At 39.7% G+C, this 18,503-nt stretch overlaps 2 protein-coding genes across 8 annotated transcripts; both read left to right on the top strand.

Moving 5' to 3' along the window:
* Nucleotides 1-454: 454 nt before the first annotated feature.
* Nucleotides 455-9,096, top strand: LOC112291461 (kinesin-like protein KIN-13A). Of its 2 annotated transcripts, none has more exons than XM_024538885.3 (13): nt 455-921; nt 1,098-1,829; nt 2,869-3,108; nt 3,465-3,659; nt 3,960-4,067; nt 4,233-4,310; nt 4,404-4,485; nt 4,829-4,991; nt 5,287-5,592; nt 5,919-6,137; nt 6,588-7,515; nt 7,769-7,834; nt 8,360-9,096. In XM_024538885.3, exons 2-13 carry the CDS (start codon nt 1,644-1,646, stop codon nt 8,546-8,548), a joined length of 2,760 nt encoding a protein of 919 aa, XP_024394653.1. In that variant the 5' UTR covers nt 455-921; nt 1,098-1,643; the 3' UTR covers nt 8,549-9,096. The 2 variants fall into 2 exon arrangements, with proteins under 2 accessions (XP_024394653.1, XP_090111860.1); XM_090255734.1 differs by having other exon boundaries at nt 479-617.
* A 3,887-nt stretch (nt 9,097-12,983) lies between these two features.
* Nucleotides 12,984-18,091, top strand: LOC112291462 (protein MICRORCHIDIA 6). 6 transcript variants are annotated; one of them, XR_012218866.2, is made up of 15 exons: nt 12,984-13,048; nt 13,330-13,404; nt 13,747-13,826; nt 14,028-14,117; nt 14,396-14,474; nt 14,687-14,765; nt 15,000-15,134; nt 15,507-15,605; nt 15,827-15,931; nt 16,068-16,229; nt 16,585-16,677; nt 16,830-16,881; nt 17,145-17,302; nt 17,549-17,633; nt 17,827-17,866. XR_012218866.2 is itself a non-coding variant. In XM_024538887.3 (15 exons), exons 3-14 carry the CDS (start codon nt 13,799-13,801, stop codon nt 17,587-17,589), a joined length of 1,035 nt encoding a protein of 344 aa, XP_024394655.1. In that variant the 5' UTR covers nt 12,984-13,048; nt 13,330-13,404; nt 13,747-13,798; the 3' UTR covers nt 17,590-17,633; nt 17,827-18,091. The 6 variants fall into 6 exon arrangements, 4 of the variants coding, with proteins under 4 accessions (XP_024394655.1, XP_073394614.1, XP_073394617.1 ...); XM_024538887.3 differs by having other exon boundaries at nt 17,145-17,216; nt 17,827-18,091; XR_012218867.2 differs by lacking the exon at nt 16,830-16,881 and having other exon boundaries at nt 17,145-17,216; nt 17,827-18,091.
* The last annotated feature ends 412 nt before the right edge of the window (nt 18,092-18,503 follow it).

Raw genomic sequence — 18,503 nt, 5'->3', positions numbered from 1 at the left:
TTTTACACATGAATAAAATTCATTTTAATTTCGATTTTGATACCTAGTTCCTGTTCCTGGCACATACATCAGTGGATTGGTGACAGTTTTCTACAAAGTCGCGCTTTCCCTACCGGGCATGAGAGGGTTATTCACATCCCTGTAAGGAGATCTGAGTTTGAATGCAGTCCTGGCAAAGCCCAGAGGCATACAGCCCAGGAAGCAGCCCACGCTGCAAACGGTGCAGTACATACCCGTTATAATAGCGAGACAGGCCTCCCTTCGTCCTTCCTTTCCTACCCACCGGTGAGAGACCCGCGCGCGGTGATGGGACCAGACCCGGCCGGGAAGGGGTGCTGCGATAGGAACTCATCCATCCACGCCACCATCTATTTCTATTTCTTTTTCTTTTTTTTCCTTTCCTTGCCTTCCCTTCCCTTCAATGGAGCTGTGGCGTTGTTGTTGTTGCTGTAATATTATGCTGTGGCACTCCTCCTATTCTCCTTCTCTTCCTCTTCGGAGCTTCCTTCTCCTCTTCTGCACCCAGGGCCCTTCCTTCATGATCATCGGGACCAGCAGGGATATCATTCACAGCGGCCCTGCCCTGGGAATCTAACTAACCATTGCAGCAGCAGCAGGTGCTACTGCTTCGGTGTTCTCGTCATTGATACGCATCTTGTCGTGATTGATGGCATTTTGTGATTATTTTCCTTGAGACGACGTTTCGAGGCCCTTTTCAATCGCTGTCTGGTTGAGTGTAGTTCGGATTGGAGTCCGCTCTGTTTTCATATTTGCGTGGAGTCCTGTTTTCGTCGCACATTCGAGGCTGCGTCCTTGAGAGACATGCCTTAGGAATGCGTGGTAGTGCCGCATTTCAATCCCTTTGGAAGCACTTTAATGTTAACAGAGAGTTTTCGAGGTGTCTATTCGAAGAAATTGGAGGTACTTCGGTGCGAATCTTGATGCTTGTGGCGTCGATTGTTGTTACTATTGTTGCTTTTTTACTGTTGCGTTGTGCTTGCTGGTACATCCTCGTTTCGTTCGCATTTTCTGGGCCGGATTGCGTAAGTCTGTGTGCCCGCTAGTTGTTGACATTGGTATTTGATCGGATTTTCTAGGTTATGTAAACTTTGGAGTATGTGCTCTTCGGATTCGGCGCTTTCGAGTTCGATTCAGCACTTCAGTCTCAGACTTTGCTGCTTGAAGACCAGACTAAGTTACTGTCTTGCATAGGTTCACCAATTTTTGATTTCTCGGAGTCCAGTTGTGAACTCACGTAGTGTACATGAGGCTTCTCCCAGCTCTCTTTCGGCTGATAAGAGAAGGGTTGGTAGAGTTCGACTTCTGGCCAAGATCCCGATCCTAAGGGTCTTTCTCCATGTTCTAGGAAAGCCGGGTTGGTACCTGAGATATATTCATAGGCGGAGAGCATGGGAATCGTAGCATCTTGCAGTGTGCATCCCCGCTGCTGTAGGATCTTCATCCCTGGATTCTCATTTTACTCGATTTAGATTATACTCTTTGTCATGATGCCGGTCTGCCTCGTCTTATAGAAAATTCTACAGAGTTGTGAAATTAGTGCAGGGAGAGCTGATCATGATAATTAAAACCTGGGGTGGATCCTGTACTGAGGGAGGCATGCTTCTGTAGACTAAGTTACTTGCATGAAAGTCGTAAGGGGGCAGATGGAGCAGAATCGTAATCACAGTAACAGCCATGCTGGGGGCGTGTCAGCTGGTGGTGACGCAGTGATGGCCCGTTGGTTACAGTCCGCTGGGCTCCAGCATTTGGCAGCTCCCTTGTCAGCGGCGGCCCTTGATCATCGACTACTTCCTTCTTTGCTTATGCAGGTTCTTTCCATATTCTCAATATGTCAGTGACTGCTACTCATCTGCGATATGTTCTTTGTTTAAAACCCAGATTTTGCACGATGTTGTGGTGTAAGTTCTGATCGCATTGTCCACCAAACTATTTGCAAATGATTTTAATATTAGCGTCTCTCAGATGCCTTGATGCTCATTTCCTTCAGAACGCCAGCCGGCACTATGATCAACTCTATTTTGAGACTCCCAAAGATCTGGCTGAGAGGTTTCTTGGTGCCATCGGCAAGATAGTTGAAATGCAATAATTATACGTATTAATCGTTATGCGTCATCAATTATGCCAATCGGCACAGGAATTTGGCAATGGCTTTTGAAGTGATTCTGCTGGATATGTTAGTGTCAGTCAGAAAGTTACGATAAGTTGCAATTAATGCTGAGGGTTCGACTGAAATTGTCGCAATGTAGTTTGGATAATTTAGATGAGTTATTTGGACCTATTTTCGGAGAAATTAGATTTCCTCTCGTGAAGCGTTGCTTACCGTGTAGCATATCCAACTTGCCACTCTTCGTTGGGGACGTAATTTTCTCCAGGATTGTTCTCACGGCTGCTTGCTTGTAAAAATGTCGTTCTTTGGATCCTACGTCTTCGTATTCCTCGAAGGCAGTCTTTGCACGGCTCGAACTTCCTGTAGCTTTTTGGAAGTTATGATTTTATTTACGGTCCTCCCCATAGATACGAGAGTTCCAAGGTTTTAAAAATTCTTTTCCACCTGTTAGGCAATATCTTTGGTGAAAGTGGCACTGAATTAGTAAGAAATACCTATGGCGGTTCATTACCTTTTGATGTAAGAAGTTTTTGCCGCGAGATAGCTCCCCTTGTTGTTATAATCATCGGTGCAAATTTCAGAGCGATTTTTGAATGTTCTGTTTTCTGAAACTACCTTATGCTTTTCTTTCAAGTCTCCTTTGTGTGATGTGATGTCTGCTGTTAAGTATAGTGCAACGGCTGAAATGCTAGTGTTCGAATAATAATCCTGGTTGGTAGGATTTGCTGCATGTGTAACAGGATTATGCCAGATATGGCGTTCAGTCGTTAGAAGACAAGCAGAAGTTGTTCAGATTGATCAAGACAATTAGTACTGGCGCAGATTCAGTTTCGGAGCCCTCTACTCCTTCTACTTCTGCTTTTTCTCGTTCAATGAGTCAAAGTGCGATGGACGGTTTTATGTCACCGGATATGAGGAGCGACTTCAATTCAGGAATACTAGACTTGCACTCCATCGACGATACAGAGTTCTTTCCTGAGGTACATTAGGAAACCCTACTTATTTTCAATAACACTTGTTAAATATTCCACAGCTAATCAGCATTGACGAAGTTAAGAAATTTTAGTTTCTGTTTATATAACATATTAGATGAATGCAAATTTTGGATCACCAGTTCTTCTTGATAAGAGCTGATATACTTTAGGAGATTGCTAGTGATTATGTTTATATCGTGGTGAGCGGCTATCCTATTCGGTTGATGTTTTCAAACTTGAGATGCATTTGTTCCGCAGAAAGGGACGATGTCCTCAATTGATTTTCATCTTTCACAATCAATTAATGATCAGTTAGTGCGCAGGTTCTGAAATTTTGTACATTTGTTCTTGATTTTTTGCAGGTTGCAATGCCAGAGCCGTTCCAATCTTCACCGTCATTCGTCCCTATTGTCGAGAAAGGCTTTGAGCCTGATAAACCGTTGACCAACTTTAAAGGCAGGATGCAAGGACTGTCAGAGGGCAGTCCTCTGCGTTCGGTATCGAATGAGAGGGACAAGGCTGGCAATAGCAGTGGCCTTGCGAGAATTAGAGTTGTGGTATGTTCTGGGCCGACTCAAAATATCGAATTGTCCGTTCAAAATTGAAAAACTGTCTTCTAGTGCCGGTTTACTGCTATTTAAATTCACAGACTACATGCTCATTCGTTATTCCCTAAATCTCAATTCCAGACGAGAAGTTGTCCGTTAAATTAGGTTTATGAAATCTACTGTCCCTAGATTGTAGTAGGTGGAGTGTTTCACCTACGATCGGGTGAATGTATTCAGCGAAATTACGTGGACAGCGTGTGAACAGGATTAAGCTCTTCGCTTATGGTGGTTGTGACTTTATTATTGCAGGTTCGCAAGCGACCATTGAATAAGAAGGAAATTTTGCGAAAGGAGGAAGACATTGTGACCATTAGTGATATGGACAGTTCTCTCACAGTGAACGAGCCAAAAGTGAAGGTCAGTATGTGCGGTCCCTATTTAATATGACCCAAAAATGTCAGTCGACTTGACTGTGAGTGATGTGGGCTCTTGATATGCTGTGAAATCTTGCAGCAACATATCCAGCATTGACATCTTGTAAGAACATGAGCAGTGACGTTAACCGGGCTGTCAACTTGACAGGTGGACCTTACTGCGTATACTGAGAGACACGAGTTTGTCTTTGATGCTGTATTGGATCAACAAGTTAGTAACGATGAGGTAAGCATGTTGCAGATCGAAAGATGAAACTGTTTGTGGATCATATGTTAGAGGTTTTTGTTGTTTTACTGAGTTAGCGCTTTGGATATTCAGGTGTATCGTTCCACTGTGGAACCCATTGTTCCCACTATCTTCAATCGCACAAAGGCAACTTGTTTTGCGTATGGTCAAACAGGTATTTCGTCAATCAAGTTTTAGCACATCCGCTGATGTGTCGATTGTCTTGCGGTATTGTAGAGTTCACACGTTGCATTTGTATGTATTATGTCGATCTTAGATTTTCGTCACTGTATTTGATGCATAGGTTGAGCCTTTGTAGTATTGCGCTGGAGATTGTTTATCTACTCACAAAGTCGCATGTGAACTATTAATTGGCTGAATTACGTGTAATTGTTGTGTAGTTTCCTATCCTTGGACCGGAAAATTCAGTTTTTCTTTATGTGTGCACATCTATGTGTTTACGTGTTTCCTAAGTTGAATGCAAGTTTTACTCACCAATGTTCATCGGGGGATGGCAGGAAGCGGTAAGACTTACACGATGCAGCCTTTGCCCCTACGAGCATGTGGAGATATGATGGCCATCATGCAGCAGCCAAATTACCGCAACCAGGGCTTCCAATTATGGCTGAGTTTTTTTGAGATCTATGGTGGTAAACTTTATGATCTCCTCAACGAAAGGAGGTAAGTTTGGACCTGATGTGATTGCTGCTTGAAATAAGTTTCATGTCTAGCGACTGAGGTGAACACGTTTAATTAGTGTTTTTTTGGATCTTGATCCAAGGGCAAGCAATACTCTTTAATGCGATATATTTGGGCAGATCTTCAGTGAAGTCGGAAATACTTTCGACTATGTTCGCATCGATTTAATGTCAACATGAACTATCATTGCTTCAGTAGCAGGGGTAGAGGAATATAGCATACCTTGAAGAGGAATGGACGTGGAGAATTACAATTGGAATTGTGTATTTGTTCACAGGAAGCTTTGCATGCGTGAGGACGGTCGTCAACAAGTCTGCATTGTTGGTCTGAAGGAGTTTCGTGTATCTGATGTGGAGTTGGTTAAGGAGTATATCGATAAAGGCAATCAATCACGGAGCACTGGTTCCACTGGTGCTAATGAAGAGTCTTCTAGGTCTCATGCCATCTTACAGTTAGTTGTCAAAAAAGCTCAAGAGGGAAAGGAAGGAAAGGAAATCAGTCGAGTGGTTGGAAAGATTTCCTTCATTGATCTGGCTGGCAGCGAGCGTGGTGCTGATACCACTGATAATGACCGTCAGACAAGGTTAGTTCTTGTTGCTATAGTGGTAATCCAAAATGTTCTCTTCTCTTGCAGCTTCTTTAAATTCAGAGACTTAGACGTAGTGGTTTTTCTTTCAGATTATTAACTATGATGCGAAGACAGTACAGTGAATGTATGATACTCTGTTTGTCAGTTCTGTTTATTCACTATCAAGCACAAATCGCGGGAGATTTCTCAGTAATCATAGTGCTCGCATGACATAATGTACCACATTTTAGTCTTGGTTTTAATCATGCGGTCAAATTTGCAACTTCTTGATGTGTACTTCTATAATAATTCCATGATGTCTGTCTGGGTTTGCGATGTAGGATGGAGGGAGCAGAGATCAACAAGAGCTTGTTGGCGTTGAAGGAGTGCATCAGGGCGCTCGACAATGAGCAAAATCACATTCCTTTTCGAGGAAGCAAACTGACTGAGGTCCTTCGAGATTCTTTCGTGGGTGATTCGCGCACAGTGATGATTTCATGTATTTCCCCAAATGCAGGATCTTGTGAACATACGCTAAATACGCTCAGATATGCGGACAGGTATGCAAGATGAACTGAGTTTCGGGATTTTGGTTTTTCTTTCTACTTCAGTTGCAGAACGTTTACTTTTTCAACGGAGGCTATTCAGACCAACCTTCCATAGAGCATGTACACTTGTGAGTGCATCATCTAAAGAAGTATACAATTCGGAGAAGTGGATTTCTCATTTTTAAAATATAGAAGTGTAGATCTTCTGAAGCATGAAGTCTCGAAAGAGGGAAGAACGACCGATTCGACTTCTTCTTCTTCTTCTTTTTAATTTACAACGTAAAGTTTTAATATTTCTGCTTTTAATATAAGTGAATGAGTGAACGAAGGGATAAACAAATAATGAATATAAATATCATAATTTTTTTCACATAGATATAACTTAAGGTATAAATCTCAGCTACAGCCAAAAGTCTTGAGAGACAGCTTATAGTATTATGTGCTGACATTTTGCACTATTAGGGTGAAGGGGTTGTCTAAGAATAACAACTCAAAGAGGGATATTAGCTCAACTACTTTGCTGCCAAGAGAATCTAACTCGTCTCCTCCGACTCTGCAACCAGCAATTCAAGTTACTCCACAAGTATCTGATCTTGGGCAAGATAGATTGGCAGAGAATGGTAAACGCCCACCTCTTGATACTGGGCGATACTTGCAGCAGGGTGAGCGGGAACTTTCCAATCAATCACTAGAGTATAGTTATTCAGGAAGAGAGCATGGCAAAGTGAATACAGGTGTGGGTGATAGACAAATCTTTACTGATAGCGGTGAATCAGGCTTGAATGATGTCTACGGGCCCGACCAACAGGAAGTCGATAGGGCACAGGAAGTTCGGCGCAAAGTAGGTAAGGAGGAGAAGATAGATCGTTTATCAACTCGTGATGAGATTTCTAAATCCGATGGACCTTCCAGACGTGAATACAGTCGTGAAGATTCATCGAAACTTGATGGAAATTCAAGGAGACAATATGACTTCAATCGCGATGAATCATCAAAGCTTGACGGAAGCTCAAGGCGTCAATCTGATTATAATGGGTATGAAACATCAAAGACTGATGGAAACTCCAGACGTCAATTCGAATATAATCGGGATGAAGTATCAAAGCCCGATGGAAAATCACGGCGTCAATTTGAATACTGTCGGGATGAAGCATCAAAGTCCGATGTAAATTCAAGGCGTCAATCTGATTACAATCGGGATGAAGTATCGAAACCAGATGGGAACGCAAAGCGTCAATTTGAATACAGTAGGGATGAGATGTCAAAACCTGATGGAAATTCCAGGCGTCAAATGGAGCAAGCCCCAAACACTCTCACTCAGTCAAGGATAGAGCCGGAAGTGATCCCTGTGCAGTACAACCGCGAAGGTTATATCAATGCTATTCTCGAGGTATGAGTTCCTGTAATTCACCTGCATCATTTGCAGAGAGGTTTTGTAATGAGCATGGTTGGCCAGTTATAACTGGAGACTCTTAAATTTATTTTACACAATCTCCAGCTTGAGGAAGTGTAAGCTTAAAAAGTGTTACAGTAAATCAAGTCTGCATCAACCCTGCACCAACAGTGCTAAAGCATTTAAAACACATCTGTAATGTATTTTGAACAATGTGAAGTAACGATGGCGTTGCCGCTGACTGATGCAGGAAGAGGAAGAAGTTATATCAGCCCATCGGAAGGAGGTTGAAGATACTATGGAGATAGTACGTGAGGTGTGTCTTCGTTTCCTCGTCTGCTCTCTTCAAACTTGTCGCTACGTGTTCATGTTGTTTGTCTCGTGTTGGGGGAACTTCAGTTATGTAATGGAATGAGGTTGAAGAATGACGTCAGCTTAGCTTTAGGTTGTGCTTAGCAAGGTTAACTTGAATTTGGGCAAAGCTGACTTCACTCGGCACGTTTGACGACTGGTAAGCTTTAAAAAATTGGTGCGGGAATGGACTTGTGGAGGAGTATTATTGCTTCGTGTATGTGCATGTGGTTTGTATATATTTCTGAGTCACGAGGATTCTCCACATCAAATGCCATATCATTGAGCCATTTCTGTTTTGTCCTGATGTTCTGAAAATCTCAAGTGATGTTACAGCTTCTTTTATTTATGTGTAACGGCAGAAAGACTACCGACTTATTTTTCTTTATCTTTTACTCTGAAATTGATTCGAACTCCTCCGTCTAGCAAGATACGTTGTGGTTACAGGTGCTGCCTAGGTTCCTCAATGGTTGGCTTCTTGTGGATGCAGGAGATGAAGTTGCTTGCTGAAGTAGACCAACCTGGCAGTCGGATAGACCGGTATGTGTCTCAGTTAAACTACGTGCTCTCTCGCAAAGCGTCTGGCATTGTTAACCTGCAAGCACGGCTTGCCCGGTTCCAGCGACACTTGAAAGAACAAGAAATTTTAAGTCGCACAGGCGGACTTCGTCAAATATAGCTCGCCAGCTGTCATTGTAGGAAGTCCATCTTCCTCTTCATCGACTTGCTTACCTTTGGTTCTATAGAACCCCGTTAAGACATCAGAAAGCAGGTTGTTTGTGACTGCCTAAAGCTGTTCCTTCCCAGGCTTCAGTCTTCCTGCGGAGGACGTCTATATGGCTATGAATTTTGGAGCAAGGCGTGCTTCTGGCGTATATTTGATGTCTGGTCTAGCGGAAGTGGTTGAACTGGATGCAGAACATCAGTTAGTGGCTTGTAGTCTGGCCAGAGTGATCATATAATTGCCGCTCACCGTAGCTCCTAATACTCTTGAAAGTGTCTGTTGAAGCTGCTCGCGACGGTACTAAGATTCTTAAGTCGAGCCATGTAGTTTGCACTTGAAAATAGCCAAAGTTTACGTGCATCCTGTATCATACATTGAAACATACGTACTGATTCTCACGTTGAGTTGTTACTATGTCATTTTGACGGCTGCGTCAAATCATGGAACCCATGATTGACCAGCAATTGAGCTTATTTTATCTGAAGTATTAAGTTTACGAAGGATCTTAGTGTTTCCAGATATTGTCGAGATGTATCTCTTCTCTACTAAGTTGCAGCCACATAACTAACTACAGACGAGTATGTAACAATGTGCTAATTATAACAAAGTATTGCCATTCCCACCCACAGTTTTTGGTACTGCCACCACATGCCACCCACAACAAATGGGTGGTGGTGGGATGTGATGGCAATAGAGTAAACTGTGGTGGCATTAGCACTGCCCTAATTAAATTGTGAACATGTACTTTAATTTCCAGGATATTTTGACTGCGTCTTATGTTCAACAATACTACTCGGCATAAGGCAATTGTGGTGTTGTGAGAACAATTACGGTGCTAGAACCTAACCATGACTTAATCACGTAGAGTTCGTATGGTGTTGCAAGATACTTTTGCAGATTGAATCTCGACCATCGAAGTGATATCCGCTCACGAAACCACTTTTCTGTCTACCTTAGTTATGTTAGAACCGATGTGCAAGGGTTTATCTTGACATCTCTAGAAGTGTCTGTATTTATGTCCTTTGATGGTTGTGAATTGACATGTTGAAAGCAATTGGTTGAGCGGTTGATTCGAACTCAAAGTCTAATCATCGCAATGTGAAAACTAGTTGGTTACTCTGTGGTGAAAGCTTTATAAATTCTTGAGTACAATTTAAGTTGCTGATGATGTTGAGTGAAATCAACTTTGATAGTATGCTCTACACTTACATATTATACTGTATTATTTTATACACTATATTCTGCTAATTGAGTTATTTGGAGTCAATTTGTATAATTTTTTCTATAATTGAAGAATTGAAGAATTGAATATTCGATTTTGCCTCTGTTGTTCATGAATATTTATAAAAAAGACTGAAGCATTTCAATAGATGCTAACTGAAGTGATACCAACTTTTTCAAAAGAAATACTTGTTAGGCTTTTCAAACGATCTACATTTTTTATTTTCGAATCAGAAGTGTCTTACGTTATCAAGCCAATATTTGAACATCAGAACATTAAAATTATAATTTTTGTAGATTTTTGTGTTTTTTGGCTGTTGCTCAGTATGAATTCTGAAAGTCATTGTTATGTGGAATGTTTTTACATTATGTTGTATTTTGAAGATTATTATTATAAACTCCGTAACTTGCAACAAAAAGTTTGTAAAGTACAAAAATCAAGTAGAAAACAAGTTTCTATCTTAGACTATTTTAATTATAGTCTATTGAAAATGTTTGAATGAATTAAAGGTTGACATACCTAAGAAAATGAATAGAACACATGCTAACTTTTGTGGTTTTGTGTAAGTGTCGTTTACTTTGATCTGTATGTTAATCGTTTTTGCTATTCCGCTAGATTTTATTGGTGTTGTGATAAGGCTTGAAAAGCACTGTTTATCCTTCAAGGTCTTTTTCATTATAAATGAAAAAAAGATTATGTTTTATCAAACAACCTTCATATTAATTTTTCTATTTGTATATCCTACATTGTAAAATTATGATAATATTTAAAGCTAAACTCTTACTATTTATTTAATAAAAATACGTAAAATATTTAGAAGGCTGCCTTATTTTGTGTCCACCTTTCTGTAAAATAAGAAAATGTTTGGATTTTATTTGCATGTTTGTGTTCAATGAGCAAAAACACTTAAAACAAAAGTAAGAGAGTTGGTAGAAATTGACTCGATTTCAGAAACACTTCTACGAAGTTACTAATAATTTGATGATTTAAGAAGCCACAATGATCGTGAAAAAAATAAGACAACATAATAGAGTACAAGCTCAATTTGAAAACACTTGCACAAGACTTAAAATAGCATATAGTAGAAAATTTTCTAATTGTGATATATATATATATATATAGACATCTATACATAAATATCCAAACAAACAATCGAGCATATAATGACTCCAATTTTCTTCAATAAATCTATGTCAATTATATTTTACATTTATTTATAGGTATCGAGATTAAATAGATCATCATTCCAACAACTCACATCACAACATTATTATAACAACTCATACTTGTAAGTTTACACTAAAAATGAATACTTTGCAATGTGCTCCAAACTCTACAGCAGATATATAATACAAACTATTGCTTTACCATCTTATTCTAGAGTGCTAAGTAATTGTCAAGTTCATCAAATAAATTAATACTTTAAAATGTTTTTTTGATATCCAAAATAGATTTGAAAAGAAGTAAATAAGTAAATAAATTTCTAAATCTAAATAAATAAAAGTAAGAAAATGTAAATGAAGATAGATTGTAGATTAAGTTGATTTTTTTTTTTTTTTTTTTTTTTTTGTATGAATAAAAATAATATCATATAAATGTCAATAAGCTTTTTGGATGTGGATTAGAATTTCAAATTTTCAACTATTGTATTATGTCATTATACAAAAAAAACTTCTAAGAGTATTTTTTGATCCAAAAAATTATATAAAAGCCCCTCACACGATTTGGATATTTATTTTATATTGCCTTGGGGATTTTTTCATGGCCTTTTAATTAGCTAGTATACATGCAAAAAAATTGAGGCCATCTTTTGTCTTAAAATACTTGATGATAATCATTTTAATTCCTTGCTATCAAGACAATATATTATCCATGAATTTTAATTGCATTTATATGCCACAAATGCTCACATGGCATACATCACTCGTTGACAAAACCCAAGCAAATTGTCAATCTACAAGATTTACATTCTAAACAAGTTTCTATTTCTAGAAGACCTTTCCAAATACCCCCCAAAAAGAAATCTAGATACCATAAACACCATTGCAACACTACCTTTACCCATGTGGGCTTGTAATCAATCTTTTGATAGCATGGACGTTTGCCCTCATTTCATAAACACGAAAGACACAAAAAGGCAAAAAGAAAGACATGACAAAAAGAAGAAAGCAAAAAGAGGTTTGATTGCCCACTTGGCTGCATTAGGGTTTGATTAGTGGTGTCGAATCCACATGATAAAGAGCATCAACTCCGATGCTGATTAGACGTGATTGTATCACCAGTTCATGTCCACCATGTTGCGGTATTCGCAGAAAGCTGACGCCTTTGACGATGATCAGCATTCCCCACAAATGGGTTATGATCCCATTTTGTGGAAGCTGAAGGTGAAGCGAAGCGGCCATGCATCAGAAACTGGAACCACTTCCATAGCCCCAGACTGAAGAAGCTGAATGCGTGAATGTGTCATGGGTTTCCGTGAGTTTGCACCATGAAAAGCTGCAGGTGGGTTCATCAAGGTATCATTGTGCTTTTTGCAATTAGGTCGCTTGTGTTAACCTCTACATTGTTCTCTTGCTTTCGCTTTTGTTCCTCTACAGTGTCCAAAGTAAACTATGTATGAGTATCATGGCTCTCTCCCAGTGAAACATTAGATTGAGTCACCTGTTTTTATTATGCGCTTGGTTCAACTAATTTTAAGAGATTAGACGGAATCATGTAAATCGTTTTTCTGCATGGAAGGAGGACTCTTGTCTGCGTTTTGTGATTTGCACCATCTGATTGTGCATGTTGCATTAAGCTTTCGTTGCTGGTTGATATTCAAGAGATTGACGACCTGAGTGCTGCCGAAACAGAAATGGCAGCAGTGATAGACCTTCTTAGTAGTGACGATGATTGTGATACAGCACATTCGGTACCTTCAAATCGTAGTCGACGTGAACTTGGTTGTGTTCAAGATGGGGCGGTGGAACCCAATAGTGAGAGAGATTGTGAGAGTCCAGGCCCTGCTCTTGATGGAAGTGAACACAGAGATGGCGGTGAAGATTCTTCCGGTCCTGGCAGTAAGCAGGTTCATGTTTCTGCTGCTGAAATTCAAACCAAAGGGAAAATGAGCAGCGATAATAGGAGGAGAGAGCAATTTCAAAGTGATTCTTTGAGTCGCCAGTTTTGGCAAGCAGGAGAACTGTATGAGAAGCAGCATGTCCATGCTTCCAAAAGGAGGCGCGCTGTTCAAGGTTTGCATTCTCGTTGTTTGTGCAGCCTATTCTGAAATTTTAGTTGCCTAATTCTGAACTGATCTTTTCTTAGTAAAGCCAGGATGCCTTAAACTTCCCTGCTGAAGGGCGTGTATCTACGTTGGCTGTTTACAGCAAGGTTGAGTTTAACTACTTCTAGGAACCATGATTTTTGCTGGCATGAGGCACTCGTTGTCCGTTCGCGTGGTTTTGATGTGCACTCAACTACAGCAGGTGCTATGAGTTGCATGAATAATATCTGAGTTTTATGTTGATGACAGGAGCCATAGAACATGTGCGCGTGCACCCTTAGTTTTTGCACTCAAATGCCACGTCTCACAAGTGGGCTCTTGGAGGTATGCAGAGCAGTCTTAAAGTTTCAATTAGGTTTGGCGTGACGAGAATTGTTTCCTGGGTCGTAGATACATGGCCACCCAGTGGTTGCCCATATTGAAATCCTTACTTACCCCACCACATCCTTTTCTAAATAATGTGCTTCTCGTTTGCTAGCTATTGCCGAGCTGCTGGACAATTCTATTGACGAGGTTCGTCATATGACGTCCTTCGAAAGAATTATCTATTGTGCTTTCAGTTGTTCAAGAAACTGGAGAGGGAGCTTGTGCTGAATTCAGGAAACCATCGATGTGGCTTGAGGTATGGGAGGAGTTCCAACTCTAACATGCACGTCATTATTACAGGTGCAGAATGGAGCAACATGTGTGCGTGTTGACAAAATCTTAAACCTTCGCGATGGTTCCCCAGCTCTTCTTGTTCAAGGGTCCGTAACCCCGTTTCTATTTTTTTTGTATGCAAACAGAGATCCCTAGGTTTAGGAATGATTGTCTTATGTTCCTACACTCACTAAAAGTAGGAAAAATTTGAATTGTCCAGCTGGGTTGAACCGAAATGGCTGTGTATGGATTCTACTTGCCGACAACAATTTCTCACGAAGAGATTTTAACTTGGGCGCTCACTGCAGATGACGGAGGCGGCATGAGTCCGGATGATATCCGCATGTGCATGAGCTTGGGGTATTCTCAGAAGAACAGTAACACAACGATTGGACAATGTAAGGGGCTCCGACTCAGCTCCCCCTACTCTGCAGTGTTCCTGAAAATCATCTTTGATGTGCGATTGTTGTGCAATGGTTGTGGACGCATTTGAACGAAGGCTTCGACTGAATTTCTCTGATCATATTTCGTTTCGACATTTTGTGCTTTACCTTTCATCATCGTGTTTTGGCGATTGTCTTGAAGGATATGGAGTAGCCTCGTGTGAATATCATCTTACGGATTCCTTCTGTTCCTTCATTTAGAGTGGTGGATTTATATCTGTGCTGTGTGGCAGATGGCAATGGATTCAAGACCAGTGTCATGCGCCTCGGTGCAGACGTTATTGTTTTTACTCGCCAGCCAAATAACAAGGGGTATGAATGGATAACTCATTTCACCATTCAGGAGTTGTCTCACACGCTTGCCTTTATCAATAAGAACGCCAATTAGAGTCAGGCATGGAGTCTTATGTGAATGTTCATTAGCATTGTGAAGTAGAATGAGATATTGAATTCTATTTCCTGGTGTTTTCTACTCAAGTTGTTGAGGATGTGCTGTTAAGAGTGTCTTCCCTGAACGATGACAGGTTTGTGACACAAAGTGCTGGATTGCTGTCTTACACGTTTTTGATAAAGACCGGACATGAGGATATTGTGGTTCCAATGGTGAGCATAAGATTTCCGTTTCTTTTTTCTTTTTTTAAATAAAAGAGTATAAGAATAAAAAACCTAGTTCTTATTTTAAAAGTATATTCCACCAGTTATCCATGTTTACGCATGGTCAATTTTGTGAATCAAAAATTGTTCGGAACTAATGTGCACATCGTCCTTATATATCATTCGTATTCCTTGACAAAATATGCCAAACTCTTCCTTACTACCTTATTATTGTGGTGCCAGGTGGATTTCAAATTAAGATTAGATGGCACTGAACTTTCAGCTAACCTTCGGACGAATATGGACGACTGGATCAGCAATCTTGGGACAATCTTACGCTGGTCCCCCTTCTCCTCTGAACATGAGCTTCTTAAACAGGTTATTACAACTTATTCAAAAACAAGAATATACGGTTTACTTGGTGATTGGAATATAGGTAAATGTTTCAGTAGTACTGAGTGTTTCAATTCGATGTGCAGTACCCATTTTTTAAACAACTATTTTCTAAAACCTTCATTTCTCTCGCTGTCTTCAATCTGCTTTTGCATGTACAGATCCGGGCTTTTCTTGTCCCTGTGATAGCCCCGTTCGTGTCTATTAAAAGTATTTTTCTTTTAATTTGGTTATTAAAGCTATGTTCGGTAGTTGTTCACATCAAGTTATTGTCTCAAAATTGGGAATTTCATTGTCTTGATTAAATCTTCCATCAAACATTGCTTAACCACCTTGGTTCTTTCCGTTGTTTTCCAGTTTGACGACATAGGTAAGCATGGGACAAAGGTTGTAGTCTACAATCTGTGGCTCAATAATGACGAAAACTTGGAACTAGATTTTGATACGGATGAGCGAGTACGTGGCACTCGCTTTATTTTCTATTATCATTGCTCTTGAATACTCATGGTTCATGCATGATAAGTAGGTGTATTGCAATCTATGAAGTATCATTAGTGATGACATAGTGCCAAGTATCAGAAAACATAAGAAAGGGTGTTGATTATAGAATGTTTGTCTACAGGTTGTGTTTTTGAAAAGTATGTGAAACTGGGGGGGGGGATATCTTTGAACCGCAGGATATTCAACTGCGAGTGGGAACTGAGGAAAAATCCAAGCAACCCAAGTTGAATGCTCTCCTCGTCAAAGAACATATTAGCAATCAGTACCAAATTTCATTGCGGGTGAAGCTACTGTAACAAGCTCCAGAACTTGCTCTACGCTTAAGGTCCCATAACCTGTGGTGTGAATAGACTAAGTATCGTAGCAGACATATATTAATTTCATATGATGACTAATCTGAGATTATTGGCACTGCAGGTGTATTCCTCAATATTGTATCTACATATGCCCGAGAACTTTCGAATCATCTTGAGAGGAAAGACTGTGCAGCATCACAGCATAGCGGTAGACCTGAAACATACCCAGTATATTGCGTACAAGCCACAGATAGGATCGGGCAAGGACTCGAATGTGAAGGATGTAATCTCCTGAAAACCGACCAAGGGTGCATTTTTTTTTTTTTTTTTTTTTTTTTTTTTTTTTTTTCTCTTTTCCAATAGCCTCTCCTTGAAATTACTTTACAATGCTGGAGCCTGATATTCTTACTTTCTCCATGTAAGGCATAACTTTCTAATCGATCTTTCTGGTCACGTAACTTTAAACAACTCTTTTTACTATTACAACAGTATGAAGGGCATGCTGTCCAAAACACTGCTGAAACTGCACCCTTTTTCAACATCAACAGACTAGATAGTTCTTGCTTTGAGGACTGTTTCGATGTTCAGGCCTTGTTTCATGAAACTGAAATATGTCTTGCACTTCTGCTTTGTTCCAGGTAACAGTGATTACCACCATAGGTTTCACCAAAGAAGCGCCTTTTGTTAATGTCCACGGCTTCAATGTGTATCACAAGAATCGGCTCATCATGGTATTGTTGGGATCCATGCTTATCCTTGGGAAAATCTGTTACATTTCAGCATGAATGACTGAGGGCGGCATGTCTAACTCTCTCACAAATTTTCGCATATAGAGTTCTTTTTAGAGTGCTAATTATTTGCTCCTTTACACTCTGTGAGGCAGCCATTTTGGAAAGTTTTTCATGATAATAGCAGTCGGGGGTGGGGCGTTGTAGGTATGCCCCTTCCTAAGGCTTGCTGGTTTGCGAGTTGTGAGAACACCACTAATTATATCTCCATGATCGATATTCGCACTTGCGTTAGTTATTGAAATTATCGTAGCTCAATACAATATGTGGGATGCTTTGCCCCTACTGAACTGCATTGTATTTTACATACTTGCTGATTCAGCTCAGTTCTATATGGGAGTCTGTATTTGGTTGTGAGAGAACCGTAAATACTGGTTCCTCTTTTGATCATGGCATTGCCGTTGTGTCAGGTGTTATGGAGGCAAACTTCATGGAGCCTGCACATGATGTACATGATGTCTTTTCATGTACATTACATTCATGTACATTACATTACATTACATATGTCTCCAGAAAATGGTGTATCATTACATGATATTCTAGAGCAGAACACCATACTGCTCCAAAAGTATTTCACTCTTTCCTATGCTAGACAGCATGTTTAGGGCTTCAATGTGAAAGTAGTTATGCATTCTCACCACACATAACGAGGGAAAAGATGAGTAATGTCGCGATGTGTCTCACTTAATTACAACCTGCGTTTGATTTATTAAGCATGGATTTAAAAAGTGATTTCTGGCCGCTATCGATGGCACCATTAAGGAGGAAGAAAGTGTATTGGTTTTGGGAGGTTGATAGTTTTATTGCATTGCAGGTGCACGGATTACGAGATACGTGAGAAGCATTGGAGACTGAAACTGATGCTTCATGAACAGCGTGAGCAAGAGCAGGATTCGAAGGTAATTACTAACCCTGTGATTTTTTCGAACAAGGAACTGAAATTCCAATGAAGCAAGTCCTCTCTCAGGTCCCTTTTGACCCTTGGCTTCTATAAGTGCAAAGAATTCAAGTTCTTGTGTTAATCTTCAGTGCAGGTTAAAACTTTCTCTCTAATTTGAAACGCATCTTGTGTTATCGTTGCTTATGTTTTAGATTGCATCGTTGGAGAAACAGTTGATGGAACACAAGCCCAAGTGTGTGATTATGCTGGAGATACCCGATGGATCAGGTCAGAAAACCTGATAATAAGGATGCAATATCACAACCTTTACCATATGTTAGGATTCTGTATGGTTGTCTTTTCAACTATACATCTCTCTTCTGCAGAATATGTGCGGAGTGTTGAACATCAACATTAACCCTTCGATGCAGTCAAAAACAAAACTTGAAGAAATAGAGGAATCTATAATTTTGCAAAGCTGAGCAGTCCTTACTTTGAGAAAGTAAATATACTAAAAAACCCCATCACACAATATCTAGCACACTGAATATTATAAATTGAATACTAAAAATATACAGAACGTAAGCTTTTAAACAATTACTCTACATCAAAATAGTTAGAACTGCTAGTCTGTAATTTCAAAGATGTCTATCTATATCTATATATATATATATAATATAACATAAGTGGAAATATGGTTAGAAATTTTAAATCTTTTGGAATGTAATTCTAAACATCTCTCTCTCTCTCTCTCTCTCTCTCTCTCTATATATATATATATATATATATATATATATATATATAAGTATAAATAAATATATAAAAGTATATATAGATAATGATATTAACAGCAATTGGTGCCACAATTTCTGGCATTGTCATCCATCCA

This window comes from Physcomitrium patens, chromosome 14 (assembly GCF_059467195.1).
Source record: "Physcomitrium patens ecotype Gransden chromosome 14, ASM5946719v1, whole genome shotgun sequence".
NCBI lineage: Eukaryota > Viridiplantae > Streptophyta > Bryopsida > Funariales > Funariaceae > Physcomitrium > Physcomitrium patens.
This window is presented reverse-complemented; position numbering and strand designations above follow the sequence as displayed.